We start from the raw sequence: 19,147 nt of genomic DNA on the forward strand, positions 1-19,147 counted from the left end.
TTCCAAAAACAAGTCTTTTATTACTTCCAGGTCATTGTCAAACAAAATGGAAATGATAATGTAATTATCACCTAGAGAATATAAGTTACATTTAAATTAAATTAAATGTTAATTGTTAACAACAATGCAGCTTTGAGCTTTGTCATGTCTACTGTCGGCAGAATTGGAGAAGCATTTGCACATTCAAAACCATGGTGCAGGTGTTTCAGGAAAAAAAAATCACATTTCAGAATAAAATCCCACATCAGGTCAACATTTGATGGCGGGATGGCGGCACTAGAACCAACCATAAGCAGAATTGATCTCCTATTTGAAAATCTAAAAGCTTATTACTACTGGTAGCCTAATCTGCTTATTATTATAACATCAAACTATATGTGCATACAATTCAGAAAGATCTGCAACATGCACATGTAATCTGCTGAAATCTGAAAAAAAGTCTCGACAATAAACGGAGATATACTCCTGAACTCCTAAAAAGCATAAAGTCACACTGGAATCAGTGTTTCACAGGAGGCGAAGAGATGGATGAGGCACTGCCATCACAGGAGTCAGGAACTGGGCTTTCAGGAATGCACACTCACATTCACCTGTCCGAGGGACTGTCTGTGTTTTATTCTGCACAAAACAGATTTGATAAAGTCACATTTATCGTGTACACAGTTGGTCACAATATAACTTGTTAAAAAATGTTGGTTTTCGTCAGCCTTTAATGGAAAATCCCAAGCATAGGCTCTTCTACTGTACGTGCAGTGCCAGGATGTACCACCACTAAAAACAACTAATGTTGGGCAAAAAAAAAAAAAACCCAACATATGTCACATCAAGTATATCACTCTTCACCAAACCCTATTAACTGTTTCTGTGTCTTTCTTGGCCAGTAAGTGCAGCAGGCTCTGTGTCAGCTGCTAAAAAAACAACAAAAACTGTTTATCATGAAGTTTAAGACACTTCCTATCGATTACCAAGAAGGTAAATATTGCACTCTGTCTTTGAGTTTAAATAAATTCATTGCAAAATTAAAAATTTGTCTCTAAATTGAAAATTATGCTTGGGCAAAGTATAGGCTCTCTTCTTTACGTCCGTCTCCCATGACTCTGACTCGCCTATTTCTTCTCCTCTTGGGAAATGTTTGCCCTAACTTTTGTAAACTTTATGACAATCAGAAATACCATCCAAAAAGCAGATTTTGTAAACAAATGCATATAAGCCTTCCTAGCATGTGAGAACTTACCAAGTTAATTTCAACACTTTGTGCACTTTGCATGGTGCTCACATTGGCAGGGTTGAGGGTATTTAGGCATCCTCAGGATGACGCACACTAAAACGGGATGCACTCACGGTACTGTGGGGTAATGCTGCTTTGGATTAAAGCCCATACCGATGGTATAAGAATGCATGTTGTATCATTTCCACAGCTTTGTGAGACTATTATGAATAGATTCAGCAGTTTGTTACTGTATGCTGAAGGTATGTTTTGAGTATTTGCGTCAAGTTTGGACCAACATCATGCATGAGTGTATTGTCCAATGGTCACACTGCAGTCACTCAAAATCACATCACAACATCCTTCGATGTACAGTCCAAAACACAACAAGCAAGTGGCTACAACACCTACACCTCGTCTTTCTGTCAATGCCAGTCTACATGCTATCAAACCGCTCAATTTCCCTTCTCCTTCATTTTTTTCATTACTTTCTTCTTTCTGTCCCCCTAAATGGTAGATAGATAAAGATGGATAAGCTTCTTCTATTTTGTCTATCCACAGCTCAGTGTCTTCAATGAGCAACAGGACAACTGCTTGACTAGTAAGACTCGTCGACAATCTCCTGTTGTCTACAGCTCGTTGGTCAGCTCATCAGCAAATTCAGCCATGATGTCATGCACCCAGATGTCCCTTTCTTCCTGTGAAGTGTCGACCAGGAAGACCATCAACTTCCTGTCCCACGAGTTAGTGGCTTCCTGTATGGCCTCCAGCTGGGCCACAAGTGGTTTCTTCTCCACGTGGTTCCTGAAAACGATTGAGGCTTCCTCCGACCACTGCCTTGGCTTTACTCCTGCAAGGGAGACAGGTTTAAAATGTTAAGCTCACTTTTATGTTAATAATACAATGATAGCATTTAATGCTACATAACATCGCCTTGCAGAGCCGGAGAGCCCTTGCAATTTCCAGTTCCAGACCCACTGTTTTAGACTTACACATGCTGAGTTTAAACGACAGATGAAAATGGCAGCGTGTAGGCATACAGCTGGTTCAGATTAATATAAATTTGTATTTTGATAAAAAAAATCCTTTTTTGAATACAATTTTAATAATGCTGACAAGCCTTGATGAGTTTAGCAATCTCCAAAAGTTGAGGGATAAGTGTTGTGTCTAGAGGTGTGGGGCTTCTCTGCACGTGGGAGAAGTTTGCCTTGAAGGCTTTCTGCCAGAAAGGGTTTGGGTTCTTCCTGGCAGAAAGCCTAACCAAGTAGTTTTGGTGCCTAAACCTAATCAAACTGTGACCATTTAGGCACCAAAAGTACTTGGTTAGGTTTTTGGTAAAGATCATGGTTTGGGTTAAAATAATTGGTCAACGTTGATTTTTGGTTTCACACAGGACACGAACAGCGGCCTTTCTGGCAGAAAGGCTTGAAGGATAACTTCTTGTGGCCCCGGTTCTCCGCGCATGTGTACGTCTAAAACAGTGGGTCTGCAGCATTGATGTATAATAAGAGCCCCATGGTCTGTGGGGGCTCTCCGGCTCTGCAGGTTGATGAGACTGACTTTGCTTGCTAGGGTCATAACCATTCCAGTGATTTTCTAATGTGCTTACTGACTTTACATTGTGTTTCACTGAACATTAATTAACAGAAAATAGAAGAGTTGGGATAGGCACCATAGAAAACTGGGCTTTTCCTGCCAATGTAGACACATTTATTACCTGTTATGCTAAATCATCTGTGTACTTGTGTACTTAAATGTACATTTGAATGAAGTTAAAATGTTTTGTCAAATAGCATTTATTTCACAGTAGCCATTTTTTAAAATCAGTTCAAAGATTCCAACATTGTCAGTGCTGCGTATGCACATTGCAGTGGATTTCTAACAGGATCATGTTGACATTCTTTACAATAAAGTTATACATTTCACATTAACTCTAATAAGAGATTTATTGTTTAAAAGCATGCAGAGCTAATCTCTTGATGCTATATTTCTATATTACTTTTCAACATTTCATCTGCCAAAAAGTATGTTTTTTGGTTTTGACAAGGAAAACTTTCTACACAATTAAGTACTTCAATTCTATTTGTGTAGTTTTCTAATTAAATTCTTAAATCACATGTGGAATGCTTCCAAATTAATCGAGACAGTGTAATGTTTAGTGTGTTTTCAGCATATTGCTTGAATTTTAGCCAAAATGAGGAAGGCAATAATTGATTATACCTCCTGGCAGGTACCAAGTGACTATTGCTGTTATATAAATGTAGCTGGGTATAATATCTGCTTCTGAAATGTAGAGAAGTAGAAATATAAAGTAACATAAAATGGAAATAATTGAGTAAAGTCGCGTACCTCAAACGTATGTACTTTACTTAAGTAAATGTACTTAGTTTACTTTTCATCACTAGAGTTTGGACATTGCCTTTAGAAACAACCATCAGACTCTGGTAGAGCTCTGTATGGATGTCCACTCTACTCACCAGCCAGCTGAGCAGTGATTCCCTGGAACGGCAGCTGTCTGAACTCTTTGATCAGAGGTCGGAGCTGGGTGCAGCTGACCAGTTCATGTTTACCGTAGTCCAACTCGTACACAGACACCAACCCATTGGTCAGAACTCCCTTCACTAACACACGATGCCAGCTGTGAGAAGAGAAGGAGGAAGAGTTGATACATTTAGGCAAAGCAAAATTGCTTCCATTTGGTTATTGAATATTCACAAAAGACAGAAACAAGGCAGAAGGCACCACAAATACTCACATTAATAGATTATACTTTTATTTATTGTCCTGCTTTGAGCCAGGCTTCTCAATATTTAAAAGCAGTATCCACTGGACTGGTCAAAGTCTTAAGAACATAATTTGATCAAATTTTCATAGGATGAAATGATATGAAATAATTGCTTAACTCACCTATTCTCCACTTTGGCAGCGTATATCTGATTCTTCTCTATGTTGAGTGGTTTCTCCTCAGTTTTATTGTAGTAGAGAATCATCTCTCCCATTAACACCACCAGTTTGTACATATCTCTCCAGGGCTGCAGAACAAAGTGGCCTGGATGGCACGCCACTGATACATAGACGTCAACGTTGTTTCCTGAGAAGAAAAAGGCTGACATGTGAACACGTTTCTTGGCTACAGTAAAGCCAAATACTGGACTGAACTGCACTAATACATAACATGGTTGATTTCGTACCTTGGAATATTTTTGTCTTTAATAACTAAGATTTCCACTTGCTTCATTACCTGCTGGGGGCAGCTCTAGTAATGGTGGCAGCTGGAGAGAGGATGAGGGGGATGATGGTGTCTCTGGTGGGCTGGTGGTGGTTGTGTTGCCTCCTCCACCTCCTCTGGGTCCTGATAGAGTCCTCCTGAGATGGGGCTTCGCTGGGACAGAAGTTGACACTGGACTCCCATTAGTGGAGTCACTGGTGCTGGAAGTCTTAGAGGATAAAGTGGGTGTGAAGATCTTGGCAGGGCTGTGAAATTAAATCAACAAACAAGAAATTTAGTGTATGGGGTAATACGTAACTCTTAACTGAACATTAGCTAGATAGTGAGGGGATAACACAGGTGAATATAAAAGCAGCAGAAACCTGTGGCTCGTCAGGAAAACATCTGGTCGCTTTTTGAACAAGTCAGACTGGGCCATTTGATGGTTGAGGCTACGGGCCGGGTCGTGGAAGTTCTTGTCGGTGAAAAGGTGGACGTAGATGCAGCGCTTGGTTTCATCTGCCTTGGCAACCTTGGGGGGAATGTCAAGGTGAGTGTGGAGGTACATGAAGAAGAAGAACAGAGGGAGGGAGGATGCAACAAGGCAAAGAAGAGAAGGACACAGACCTATGAAGAGAGCGGTTACGGTGGTGGAGGCCAGAAGGCGGGCGAGAGGAAGATACTACTAGTAGTAGTAGGGGTAACTGAGTTAGATTTGATGAGATTGACAAATGTTAAGACACTAACATAACAATGTGAAAGAGACATTACTCACAATGTCAAAGATTCCCAAATAAACACATTTGAGGCTCCATGAATAAGATTATTTTTTATTCCTGTTGATTTGGTTTCAGATTGTAGAAGTATTTATAGTGATAGTCAGTCATATACATTCTTTAACTTAGGTCATTTTAATAAATGACACTGTTTTCCACATTGGCGGGTATCCTTTCAAACGTCCTCCAGGATTGGTGGAGGTCTCTGCATCCCTGAACCAAAGAAGACATAATTTGAGTGATTTCTAAAACAAGCAATTTACCTTCATGCTACAGTCTGTTGTGTTGAGCACTTTCTCTCGAAGCCATTGGACAGCATCTGGAGTCCAGGATCCAACACTGACAGCCAGGTCTGCTAGACAGCATTTCACAGCCTAAACACAGGTTGCTGGGTGTCATTTTCTCAGATAGGACTGTATGAGGAAGCTGGCCTCCCAACAACAGCATATAATAAAAACATGACTGTTTTTCTCTTACTGTACTTTGAGGACATATATACTGACCTGTGGTGGGATGGCCATAAGGTCACGGAGGAACGGCGGTGGGATCTCTCTCAGCTCAAATACCTCTACAGATGCCTGGACACCCACATCAATGAACAGGATGTCTAGCACTCTGCTGCCATGAAGGTTGGTGATCTAAAGACAGAAACATAGACAGGGAAACCTTTTTTTTTTTTTTTTTTTTTTTACAGTTAAAAAATTTCAACAAAAGCCTAAATGACCACAGCAACTATTATATACAATTGTTAGATTTTCTGCCAGGATTACATAGTGAGAGTGGGGGTATGTGCAGGGAATAATGCAGTATTTTGGATGGTTGTCTTTCTTGTGATCTCTGCTCTCTGGGTAACTACACCTGCCTCCATTGTGCAATTGTGACTTCATGCCTTTTGTCAGTCCAACTTCAATCATATCTGGATTTGTTTAATAATTCACAGTCTGTGCTGCAGGGAGCAGTGCCACCTTACCTCTACACGGGACCATTTGCCTTTGTAGCGGGCCAGACATCCTTTCCCACAGAAAGGTCTGGATACCAGGAACTCTGATGTTACCTGGAACAGAAATATGTTTCATCAAGAAACCATTATCATCATATTGATGTTAAATCTGACTGTACTTCCTCTAGATTGGTGAGGTTACTATGTGTAACTGCTGCTTTATGACTGCAATAAAATGATACAGTAAAAGCTCACACAAACATTTCACAGGTCTGACATCAAAGATTAGGACTTTAGATCTGTGGTTACTTGAAATGGAAAGGGGTAGTTGATGTTTAAAGAAATTAAGATAGCATGTCTTAGAATTATGAACGGTTAATTTAATCCAAGGAGAGTTATGTTACCATCTTAATTCTACATTTATTACAACAGTTGATTGATGACACCAAAGTAACCAACACCAGCAGAGGGAGTTACCCTCACTGATAAACAATATACATTTTGCGGGTCTATGGATTATCAGACTGGATATTAAATTGTGAAAGTTATTCTCTGAACCACACCAGACCATCTAGTTTGTTACAGCTTGTGGAAATCATTCGAATAAAGTATGTAATGAAAATGACATGTATAAAAATCATATTACTTCCCTGCATGCTTGATGATTTTAAATACACTGTCTCTGGAAACAGATACAAGCTTGAAAGAAATCTCTAGCTTTGGTAAAATACATTACCAGACTCCACACTGTGTGTGTGTATCTAAACACTGACGCAACGTGTTACTGTGTTGCAACTATCTTTAAAGGACAGCAGTGGCACAACTAGAAAAAGCATCAGCTCCACTGTGCAGCTAACAGATTAAGTGGCTTGGCAATGTCTTAACTCCAGATTATCCGCCTTATCTCAATCTGTCCACAACTCCGCCTGAAAGAAGCAACGCAGCACAACACATTCACAAAAGGCTTTTAAAATGAATGTGTGAGTCTGTGTACTCAGTGCCTAACTAAACATGCTTTATTGATCACATGTGCAAGCTTTTGGTCAGACGATCATTTTAACAGACACATAAGCACATATATCTTTCTCTTCTCATTTCCAGTCAGGAGTATGCAACAGATCTGTGTGCACCCCATGTGTGTTCCAATTAGAAATAGTAATTCTAGATTCATAAATACAGTACATATACTGTATACAGACATATGCTAATGCAATTGCTGCACCTACTAAACTTAAAAGTGACATGTAAAGCTAAACAAAGAAAATGCTGACAAGCTAGAACAAACTTGAGATGAACAGAGCACAGAAGCAAATGAAATGGGCTGTCAAATGCTTTGAAGACTGGAATATGTATAGAGGTGTAGCTCCAGATCAAAAGTGGGCCTATAGGTCTAAAATTATAAGTATTTGTTACATTACATACATACATTTTGCAGGGGAGTTGTCACCCTTCACAAACCTTCCCCTACAAGAACAATGGCTCTTACAGTAAATGTCATGTCTGTTCTTCTACAAGTGAGGTTCTCCTTGTATCTTGTGTATTGGTATATTAACAAGAATGTCAGTGTTTTCCTCTATGGTTCTTTTTGTTAACATAATTGTACTTATTGCACCATAATGAATATAATGATTTAGTGATGTTAAAGGATAAGGCTTGTGTTATTCTATAGTTTTCTTACTGTCAATATATCCGATAAAAAGATCAAAACCAACAATATTCCGTCTCTCAATATTTTCAAACTTCCCCACTGTGTCTGTGGGACTCAGTACCAAGCCTATAGAATTCTACTGAGGATGTAAATCTTTAAAAACAGGTCATGAATATATAGTTTCACTTCCTAAAAAGGGAGAGTAATTTCCTAAAACAGCTATGCAGTTAGTTTTTTAGCAAACATTACTTAAACAGGAGTAAATAACGTAGTTGTCTGGGACTATTTTCTGCCATGAATCGCTACACATTTGTTGCTCAAATGAGTATTTACGGCAGCAGGACAAAATAAACTAACGTGGCCATGTTCATTGTAATGAAAGAACCCGTGGCCCAGTGTAATGGTGTAGCTGATGATGTAGGTGATGTGTTTTTAAATGTTTTTGGTCAACAATGGAGCTTTATGGCACATTTGTATCACCAACTGAATAAAAAATAAAACTTTTCCAGTTTTATACAGGCACTGAGACATCAAATGTAGCATGGTGTTAACCTGTGAGTGGAAGTATGTCTCTATATTCTCCAGTATCTCAATCAGCTTGGCAAGGCCTCTGGAGGGCAGCTGGCAGTAGATGGTCCCATCTGAGCAGACGCTGCTGACAGTCACATTCATATAAGCGCTGTTCACCTGAGGAGAGCCAGGGATAAGAGTTTAGTGTGCTGCACACACACACTGACCCAACCACACACATACACAAACTCTCCTGTACCTGCAACGGGCTGGCTAGTGTCTTGTCCTGCAGGGCTTTCATGCAGGCAGCGTTGATGTTGACATCATCATCCTGCGATGTGTCGTACAGGACGACAATAGGGGTCTGCCCTCTCTCTAGGATCTCAGCCAATAGGATCCTTCCACTTGCCATTGTCTCAAACTTCTTCAGCACAGCAGGCTCCTGACAGAACGGCTCCAGGCCTGAATACATATACACAGACACACATAGTTACATTCATTTTGAGTAGATGGTGTAAAAAAGGGAGGGTGAAACAATAAGGATAAAGCAGGAAGGTGCTCATTTTACAATGCCTGGTTTTACTATTCAAAATTACTGGACTTTTTGGATGCGATGATGATGTGTTGATTCAATTCAGACTCACCTGCCAGTTTACACTTGGTCGCCTGGAAAGGCAGTTGGAAAAACTTCTCGTGCAGCTCAAACACTTTGGTTTTGCTGATCACCTCTGAGAAGCCATGATCCACATAGTACACCTGCAGAGCCAAAGGCAATGACCACAGGGATAACTACTATTTCCTCTCATCTCAAAATCCCACAGTGCACCTGCTCCTCCATCCTCTGCCTTACAGGACACCTTTGATCCTCTGAGTTTGGAAAGATTTCTACACTTGTTTTTATTTATTTGTCTTTGATCCATCACCTAAATGACTAGTGTCCTTGGTTATTTCTGTGACTTCTCACCTTGACCTTGTCGGCCATGACCTCGCAAACTTGCGCCCTCAGAATCTCCTCCTCCTCATCGGCCCTGACAGCAACAAGTTGGCCAGAGGATGGAGACGATAAAGGAGTTGGACTGCTTTGGTCCAGGCCGTAAAACTCCCTCATTTCATCCTCCATGGATTCCTGGGCCTGGGAGTAACCCTCACCAATGTACCTGAGAGAGGAGGAGAGACAGACAGTGAGAGGTTTATGAACTGTCCAATCTTACAGCTCATTCTCACATACGGTTCTCTCCTACCTGAGTATAACTCCATTGGTGTTGGTGGCCTCCACCACCAGCACAGAGGGGTACTCCTCTTTGGGGATCTGCAGAGAAGGCACCGCCTGGTTACTGAGCCTCCTCCCCAGCTCCTGCCTCACCTTCAGCTCCTCCTCACTGACCGAGGAGTTCCTCCTATTACAGTTCTCATCCTCTCCTCCTCCACCTCCACTGCTGCTCCTCCTGTACAAGATGGCCCTCTTGGGGTTGTCTGGCATCGGGTAGTCGATGGTGCAGATGTCAGAGAGGAGGTGAAGGTTCTCTAGGACATGTCCGGGCAGTTTGGTCTTGTAAATAAATAAAATAAAATATGAAAAATATATTAAGAGGTTATATATTATGTGCAGCTCACTCCTGAATTAGGTAATGACATGTACATGATAGTGTTTCAAAGTGTTACTGACTTTGTAGGTGTCCTGGAAGAGCTTGGGCAGCGCGTGGGCCCACAAGCCGTTGGAGTACTTCACCAGCAGCTCCTCCAGTTTCAGCTTCAGGTCCGGGCTGAGGGTAGCAGGGGAGGAGGGAGGGCTGGGGGACGAGGAGGACGATGGTGGAGACTGAGGAGAGTGAGAACCAGAGCGAGTAAGATGGGTGCTGGCGGGTCTCTGTTGGGCGGAGGACGGCAGGGGTTTGTCTTTGGGGGTGTTTGAAGTCGGGACAGAGGCAGAGGTGGAGTTTGGGTTAAGGATGGGTGAAGGGGAGGATGTGGTGGTCTGTTCCTTGGCGGGGTAGAGTAACAGCTCTGATGGGTTGCTGCTGCAGGTTTTCTCTACCTAGAAGAATAAATAACTCATTATAAACCATTTTTAGAATTGGTATGAATTTGTTGTTGACAGGAGAGAGTTCCCTGAAATTACCCTCTGCCAAGAAACAACCTTTATTTTTGGTGAAGTCAACGGCTGCTCACAAAAATTCCTCTTTCTTTTGCCCTCTAAAGCAAATTTGTGATTTCTGCTATATAAATAAAATGGACTTGAGTATGAAATGAAGAGAAAGAGAAAAAAACTGTAGATTCTAAATTAAAACTCAACATCTGCTCATTTATATATTAAATGTTATCAAATTAAGTAAAGGTTACATATATTAAATACTGCTGTATGTATAAATGTCTCTAATTTATCCAGTAAATCTTATTGTTAATAGGGATTTTTCACTTTACCAGTCCTGGTGACCAATAGAATATGCAATGCAACTGGGACATGTCAACTGTGCATTATTTTCTCAAATGTGCTTTAGTGGTTATTGGTTTTAGGATTTTGTCCATAGTGTCAACATGTGCATAACATGTACAATTTTTGATATCATAACCAATGTAAAGTGAATTGTACAAGACAAAAAAAGATTAAAAAATGAATTATTTCCTTTACCAGAAAAAAATCTGCATATAGACGTCACGCTGCCTTTCATTAGCACCATTGTATTATCATTTTATCACAAAAGTAATACATTAAAAAACAGAAATGCTTCTTATAATAGTAAAATAACTACAGTAACACAAGTTGTACATACAGTGCATATGTGTGTCCAGGTATCCAGGTCTTTGATGGCCTCAGTGGGCAGGTCCTGTTTGTACAGCTCTCTGTAGATCTGAGGCAGCTTCGACACCCAGAACCCGTTACTGTACTTCCCCAGGATCTCCCTGATGCGACCCTGGACCTGCTGAGGGTTGTAGGGCTTTCCTTTCCCAGAGGTGAGGCTCTCATTCAGATTCAAGGGTGCTGGAAGATTGTAAAAAAAAAAAAAAAAAAAACACAGAAGAAAAGAGAGATTAAACATTCACATGCAGGTAATCACAGCTTCTACTTGCTGTGGCCCCTGAAACTTGTGACTCATGGCATGCTTTTCCACAAAACAAAAGCACTTCAGTCTTGAAAGACATGGATGACTTGAATCAAAAAAGAGAGGACCAAAGTTAGGCTTCCTTTTGCCCCTGGATTTGTATTTTGATGGACTGGAACTTGTCTTTAGGGTAAAATGAGCTAGATAAGAAGACAAGGAAAAAAACAGAAAGAAACAGACCCATTGACCTTCGGGCTTTTTTACCTTTAATAAAACTTTAACTGCAAAAGCGGTCAGACTGTCGGAGATTCCAGTGAAAGTTTTGTCAAAAATCACCCCCAGGTTTTTTGCATAAGATTTAATGTAGGGACACAGAGGTCGCAGGTCACAGGTCGCAGGTCGCAACTAAGGGTGGTGAGATCATTAAGAACTTTTAAAAATGCAGATTCAGTGCTATGAAGTGCTTTAAAACCAGACTGACATACTTCAGCGACACTGTTATCATCTAAAAAGTTCTGGAGCTGCACAAGAACAATTTTCTCCAGCACCTTGGAAAGATAAGGCAATTTAAAAATTGGTCTAAAATTCGAGAGAACTGTGGGATCCATGTTTGGCTTTTTAATAAGAGGCTGTACCACAGCATGCTTAAAATTAGCAGAAACAAACCCAGAGACAAGATAGCTATTCATAATAGATAATACACTTGGCCCAACAGTATCAAAGACATCCTTGAGAAGCCGAGAGGGAACAATGTCCAGGGAGCAAGTTGTGGGATTCAAGTGATCAACCGCTTTAGCCAGACAAGAAGGAGACACAGGCTCAAAGTGGTCAAAAACAGCTGAACATATAAGGGGGCAGATGGGTCATAGGCAGGGGGTGTGATTTGTGACCTAATACCAGAGATCTTATCAACAAAAAACCTTTCAAAGGTTGCTGGGGACTCCATAAGGCAAGCAGTAGCAGGGGGATTAATGACAGTGTTAATAGTACTGAATAAAACACAAGGTCTGTGACAGTTGTTTTTGACGATACCTGACACATAGTTTGCTTCTGCTGCTCTGACGGTTTTCTGATGATTTGACAGAGAGTTCCTTAAGATATCAACACTTGGCTCTTCTAAAAACCAGTCTGAGGGCACGGGTGACATCATTTAGCCAAGGCTCAGTTTTAGGTTTGGAGTGCTTAGTTTTGAGGGGAGCTACTGAATCAAGTATAGTTGAGCAGGTGTAATTAAACAGAGTGAGTAAGTGGTTAGCAGTCAGGTGAGAGGAAGGCCTGTGGCCCCAGAGGTAGAACATGACAAGTATTTTGATAGGCAGTAGAGAAATGTCCAGCAGTAGCAGAAATAATAATGTGAGAACAGCGTGCAGGAAGCTGAGGTTTGACAGAGAAAAATCTCAATTATAACAGGCAAGTGATCAGAGAAATTTATATCACATATTTCAATGTAACAGGGAGGCAGGCTGCTAGATAAAACGATGTCCAAAGTATTTCCATGTTCATGTGTGGGGCCTTTCACTGACTGAATAAGATTAAAAGAGTCAATAAGGTTTAAAAAGTCCCTTGCCAGAGGTTTGGTTGGACAGCAGAGGTGAATATTAAAATCCCCCAGAATTAAAACACTGTCAAATCTTGGCATGATTCCTGCCAGAAATTCAGAGAAGTCTTGAATAAAATCCTTGTTGAATTTGGGTGTTTGGTAAACCAGCGCACACTACACTGAGTGTATTTAACTGGGAGCTAGTTTAACTTGAAAGCTTTGAAAATACAACCCATGTCTACAGGAAGGTCACAGAACCAACTGAGATGGGTTGCTATTTGTTTCCTTTACACATCACGAAATCATGAAGGTCTGTAAGAGATAGACGAATGTGATTTGATACTTCAGCACAAGATAGTACAGCATGACACTGGAAAACTGTCCTTTATTTAGTTGAGTCTTAAATGTCCTCTGGTGATGCTTAGAGCAGCTGGCCAGTCTGGTCTGAAGTAATACAGGTCATGGCAACATTTCAGGACAAAAAGCTAAATGTATTTGTATTGTAAAATACAAAATGTATTTTTAGCATAATAAAAAAGTAGCCTGTCCTACTTACGACCAGTCTGTTGGGGGTTTCTGGAAAGGTGAGCATGTACCTCCTTCTGAAACCGTGATGGGAGGGTCATCCTCTTGTCTGACCTGGACACAGGAGAACAGAACAAGGAGGAGGATTACTTTTTATGGGTTCTGGAAGAGAAAAAAAATTGTGAAGAAGGCAGACTTTTTGAACCTTCAAAACCTGTGACATTCTCCAGCCATTATTGTTGTGCTTAGCTTTAATAAATCACTAAATTCTGACTTCAGTTTTAAGGTTTGGCTAGGTCTGGCTCTGTGCTGCATGCTTGATCCTTAATCTGTTATGAGGCAAAGCACAGTCTGAGATCTTCAAAAAGGATTCAAAGTCTATCCAGATAGCCTGCTTAAGGTCAGTGAAAGACAAAGTCTTTTTTGGTTTGTCCTCAGTACCACAACCCATTAATCAAACTGTCTTCCTCCCCCATTAATCTAGAACAATGGGTCGTGAGATACAGCACACTGGATACTGCATTGCACTGTGTGTAGCATTTAAGATGCTATTCCTCAAACCTAGTCAGTGTCAAATAGAGAATGCATGGAAAGATTTCTACATTGTGCAAAATATTCACCTCTTTTTGTACACATAGCTGAACTGATAATTTCAGTCAATTTATCTTGCAGACTGCTGTTCAGATCAGTCACCTCAATGATAGAGTAAATGCTTGTTTAAACATTTCTTCCATTTCTCTTGATTGAACCTATCTATCCCCTTCTTGACTCTCTCTTCAGTCACAACTCCTGGCTCGCCCTGATAATTAGCTAATAATGAAAGCAAACAATTGATAAACAGAGCAAAAAGACTTTGTGACACTAAGTGGCTATGAAAAGGTTTGAAGGACTTTATTATCCATGCCTAGATCACAGAACATAATGTCAGCAATCTGTGCACTCCACTGACCTACATTAGTTTTTCTTTGTGGCTAGTGGAGGTGGTGAAAATAAATTACAACAGGATCAACTATCAATCTCTGGACTGAAAACAAACCCACAGACAAATTCTTGTTTTACTTATAGTTTAGGCTGCATTTCATCACTTCCTGAAGGAAGCCAATGAACAAAGCTGGCTTTATAATGTAATTTTTGTCCAGTTGAATAAATGCTGAGGTGTCCATTGGTAGCAATGGGGGCGAATTTCTCTATTGGAATTTGTATTATTCCATAAAAACATTAGCAAACTGCATCTGCAGAAGAAGATTGTCTGATACGATTAAAACCGGCAACACAGCTACTGAGTGCACCTTGTGGTGACATTGTTTTCGTCAAGCCCAAGCTCTAGACTGTGGTTAAAATGTTTTCTGGAGTCTGTTAGTGAATATTGCGCTTTCATTTTGATTTTGTTTCCATCACTGTACATTTCTTGACAAAGGAACCTGTGACTTGAGTGTGAACAACTTTGTTAGAGTGTGGTTTTAAGAGTCACCCAAGTCACACAACCTCACCCTCATACTTTCTCTCCCCAGGCGGAGGCAGCATTTGCCTGAACGCCCACAAAACTCTCCCATCCAGATACAGACTAGCCTCCCCGATTCATTTCTCCTGTGCTTTTATTTTAATAAATGGTATTGACTCTCTAATTTTGTTTGCTGAATTTACCACTTGTACTGTCAGGCATCCCATAGTGCACTTGCAGGCACACACACACACCCACACACACACACACAAACACACACAAATGATGATAACACTGGCCTGCCAGCATACTGTCCAATGGAAGATCTAGAGGGATACAGAGAGATGTGCTGATTCACTCTGTGTCGGTTTAGAAGCGTTAATCTACCAGAGAATAGAGCAGGGATTAGAAAGGGCTCACATCCCCCCTGCTCTAGGCTCGTGTCCCCTGCCAACACACCAGGCTTCCCACCCTGCCGCCCCATTGTGCTGCGGAGGGCCAGTGGCACACTGGACACCCATGGTGACAGTGACAGAGGACTGATGTCAATTGTTTTCACAGTGGACGGATGAAAAGAGCCGTGGATGGATAGAAGTGGGAGAACTAGTCAATGAGCTGAATTAATCTTGATTCATAGTTTAAGCAAGGCAGATAGATAATATCTCTCAATGCTTCTAGATGGCTTCTTCAATTACAATGAATGAGGTTTTTAATTCAATCCAGGTCATTGTGAATGACAGTACTAGTACAGTCTATTGGAATAAGTGCTGATTTTAGAAAAAGAAAAATAGATTTGGGCCCATTACCAGCAAAGGGGGGATCAAAGCATCTACCGATGAATTCACAGAGAGTGTAAGAGAGAGAAGGAAGAATGATGGGGATAAAATAAAGACACAAATGAAGGAGAACAATGGAAATGTGCAAAGCATGTAGATGAGGAAGCAAAGACAAAAGAGGTAGAAAGAGGAAGTGGGAAAGTGAAGGGAAGAAAGATACAGACAGAGACAGGCAGAGAGAGAACCAGAATAATCTAGGGAGCACATCATCACCCCAGTGCTGAATAAGCAACAGCAGGGAGGCTGTTTGCAGTCAGAAACCAACCAGAGTTCAACTAGGCTCCCATTCACCAGCAGACCTATTCTGATTCAGCTCAGACCACACAGGTGGGAGGGGGGGCAGAAAGAGAGAGAGTGAGTGAGAGAGAGAGAATGGGGGACATGTAAGATTAACATTGATTTTCATTGGCTTTTGGCTATAGTTTGGACTGGATGGTGGAGAGAGACAAGAAAATATAAGAAAGTGGTTAAAGGTATGTAATTTACCACTCTAAAATATCTAAAAATCTTCAAATTACCCAGAAAAGATCATTTTTTGATTTTTGGAAATGTCTTGGACGGGTGAAAGAATTTTAAAAGTTGTTGCAGAGTGAATCTACAGGAAATGTTCTGGCATGAGATCTATCTTTTCTGAGCACGTTAGTCATTTGCACATTCCTCTACTTGGATTTCCTAAGCAGTGTGGAAGCCTGGCTGGTGACTTCCACATATAATTGTGCTATAAAATCCCACAAATATGTGGAGACCAATCTTCAGCATTGGGATGTGAGCTGTCTTTTCATACTAAAGGCCTGCAACAAATCATATTTTGAATGCAAATACCACATTTTGATTCCTTAACAGCAAAAAAGACTGTATTTTTGTCCTATCTCAAACACCATAAAATTGATCACATAAAATCATCTAAATTCATAAACTTATTTTAAGTGAAGTAACCTAAGTAAATAATTCTGTTGAGCTTCTCTTTGTCCAACTGCTTACACCTAATTGGCTCCCAACCATTTCCCTCACTCACTTCTCTGCAGGTGGATTCCCTTTCCTGTTGGGTGTGTTCTGATTGGACATCTTGTTCGGATGTGCCCCAGTCTTGCCCTCTGGCTGGCCATCCCTCATGTCCCTCGCCTGTCTGAAGTCTCCATGTCCCGCCCCTCGGCCGCCGCCTCCTCCTCTACCACCGCCTCGCCCACGGTGGTTCGGCTGCCTCAGAGAGGTTTGAGGTTTGGCTACACAGAGAAAGAGAAAGCAAACAAGAGAAGTAAAACTAAGGACTGAAAGTACACACATACACACAGCGTGCACACACCCTGTCTCAACATCAGGTTTAGCTGAGTCAGGGTGTGTGTCTGGAGGGCACAGTGTCATAGATAGTTCAATATCTGTAGACACAGTAGATCTGATGAACAATAATATCGCTCCAATCTGCGGGCCAGTAAGCGGCAACAACACAAATTAAAAATGACATCATTTCGAGCAGTTGAGAAAACTCTCCTGTACCTACATACTTGGATTCGTCAGTTTAAAATTCCAATAAATGGGTGGGGAAGGTCAAAGAAATACACCTATTTACGTGCCTGCCAAGAGTTGCATGAGAAGATTGATACTACGCCCATGTCATTGCATTAACTATGGAGCTGGAGCAAGGAGGCGATTAGCTTAGCTTATCATAAACACTGGAAGCAGGGGAAAACAGGTATACCAGCAGCTCTAAAGGTTCAGTAACTAACTCGTCAGGGAAGAGAGAGAGAAACCAGCAGAGACTTCAGGAAGTCACTGCAGAATAGTTATCTACAGCACATAACTCCCTGTAAAACCACAACATTTTTGCATTAATGTTTGTGTACAGATTAAGCAAACAAGATTTAACATGGTAATTACTGAACTTTAGAGGTACTGGTATGCATATTTTTGAATTTTGGAGACAGCCAGGCTAGCTGTTACCCCTTGTTTTCCAGTCTTTATGCTAAATTAAGCTAATCAACGCCTGGCTCTAGCTGCTCAATAGTTATACACAGACATGAGTGGTATCCATCTTCTCATCTAACTCTTGGCAAGAAAGCGAATAAGTATATTTCCCAAAATGTTAAATTATTTATTTTAATACTTTAACAATTTGCAACCTTATAAATGGGCCTAATGTTATTTTGTGTTACAGCGATTGCTGTCAATAGCTGAAGGGAAATTGACAGCACAATTCAGGTGACTGTGGTTACACTAGGAACATTTAAGGTGAATTAAAGTACGTGTCTAAATATGAAGTGGGGCTCTGCTGGAAAAGAGCATACTATAAAATATAGCATACAATATACATGTATACACTATATACTTACACCCTGAATAAATACAAAATAATCTCTCTAGGAACCCTCATTGTGTGATAATTTTTCTAAACAGTTATCTCCTCAGTAGTGGTAACATTACTACTAGCGGAGAAAAGTACATGTAACACCAAGTAGCAGGATCATTCTAAGATGATTACAAAACCCAGTAACTGTAATCTGTGATAGTCAATGTATGATCAGTAAAAAGCCCAAAAGTCAGAGTGCAATTATCCTAACACAGCACCTACCAGTCCAGCTCCTCATCATTTTGATGTTACATCATTCAAGCACAGCATGACCAGCATGACATCACATTTCTGCTAAGTGACATCACCAGCCCACCTTGTTGTGCACAACCCTTAGTCATTTCCACTCCCACACTCCCTCTTCTTTTTCAGTTCTTCCCTCGACTGATCTTCTTTTATCTTCCCTTGATTCTTCATCTCTCTTTTCCTCAGCAAGATCTAGAACTTTCTCCTGCTTTCTCATCCTCTCTCTTCCTGCTAAATCTCATTAAATCTTTCCAGTGACAAAACACAACAAGCAGCTTCATCAGCGTACGTCTTCGAATGTCATCAATAGGCAATTTCGATTTCTAAATCGTATTCTTTTCTCTCTGAGTGGATATGCTTATACCCTATGGGCTGCTGGCAGTCAGTCAATTAATAAATCAGCCAATTAATCAATCAATAAAACTTCCAGACACACATCACAGAAATTCAGCAGTCACACACGCAGACGGCACAAGCGTAAGTCCACATGCAAATATAGGCAAGGACAAGCACACACACACAGACATTCAGAGCAGACGCCGCGTCACCTCACCGGCATAGACACACAGTCCCTGGTCTGTCTCTGCCTGAATATCAATATCCTGCTGAGGCGGTGGAGGACAGAATTAGAGGGAGAGAGAGAGATGGAGGTTGATTTGTGAATCAGCTGCTCTTCGCTTGCAGCTGAGTCTCAGCAGCTATGGGCTGCATTAGCCTCAGATCTCAACACCTCACCCCACTGTCTCCTTCTTTCTGACTCCCTCCGTCCCTGTCATCTGTCCACCCCCTCCTTCCTTCCCATTTCACCATCCCTCTGCTTTTCTTTTCCTCCGACCCTCTCGCTGCCACTCCTCCTCCTCTCTCTCGCCTCACTGCACTACCACC

The 19,147-nt window shown here is 41.1% G+C and overlaps 1 protein-coding gene across 8 annotated transcripts in view; it reads right to left on the minus strand.

Annotated features, from left to right (window-relative positions):
- Positions 1-19,147, minus strand: part of tdrd7b (tudor domain containing 7 b) — a 27,910-nt gene continuing 8,763 nt past the window's right edge. For 4 of the 8 annotated variants that reach the window (XM_044183493.1, XM_044183494.1, XM_044183495.1 and 1 more), the window contains exons 4-20: positions 16,688-16,895; positions 13,427-13,509; positions 11,061-11,269; positions 9,956-10,324; positions 9,531-9,838; positions 9,254-9,446; positions 8,934-9,045; positions 8,549-8,751; positions 8,332-8,466; positions 6,162-6,245; positions 5,695-5,829; positions 5,455-5,565; positions 4,799-4,947; positions 4,449-4,681; positions 4,115-4,298; positions 3,685-3,845; positions 1-2,057 (exon numbers count right to left, since the gene is read on the minus strand). In XM_044183493.1, coding sequence (XP_044039428.1) covers positions 1,837-2,057; positions 3,685-3,845; positions 4,115-4,298; positions 4,449-4,681; positions 4,799-4,947; positions 5,455-5,565; positions 5,695-5,829; positions 6,162-6,245; positions 8,332-8,466; positions 8,549-8,751; positions 8,934-9,045; positions 9,254-9,446; positions 9,531-9,838; positions 9,956-10,324; positions 11,061-11,269; positions 13,427-13,509; positions 16,688-16,895 — 3,098 coding nt within the window. In that variant the 3' untranslated portion in view covers positions 1-1,836. Of the gene's footprint in view, positions 2,058-3,684; positions 3,846-4,114; positions 4,299-4,448; positions 4,682-4,798; positions 4,948-5,454; positions 5,566-5,694; positions 5,830-6,161; positions 6,246-8,331; positions 8,467-8,548; positions 8,752-8,933; positions 9,046-9,253; positions 9,447-9,530; positions 9,839-9,955; positions 10,325-11,060; positions 11,270-13,426; positions 13,510-16,687; positions 16,896-18,238; positions 18,782-18,815; positions 19,126-19,147 lie in introns of those variants that run through there. The other 4 variants (XM_044183499.1, XM_044183501.1, XM_044183497.1 and 1 more) reach the window with 4 other exon arrangements.

The sequence above is a fragment of the Siniperca chuatsi genome, linkage group LG22 (genome assembly GCF_020085105.1).
Source record: "Siniperca chuatsi isolate FFG_IHB_CAS linkage group LG22, ASM2008510v1, whole genome shotgun sequence".
NCBI lineage: Eukaryota > Metazoa > Chordata > Actinopteri > Centrarchiformes > Sinipercidae > Siniperca > Siniperca chuatsi.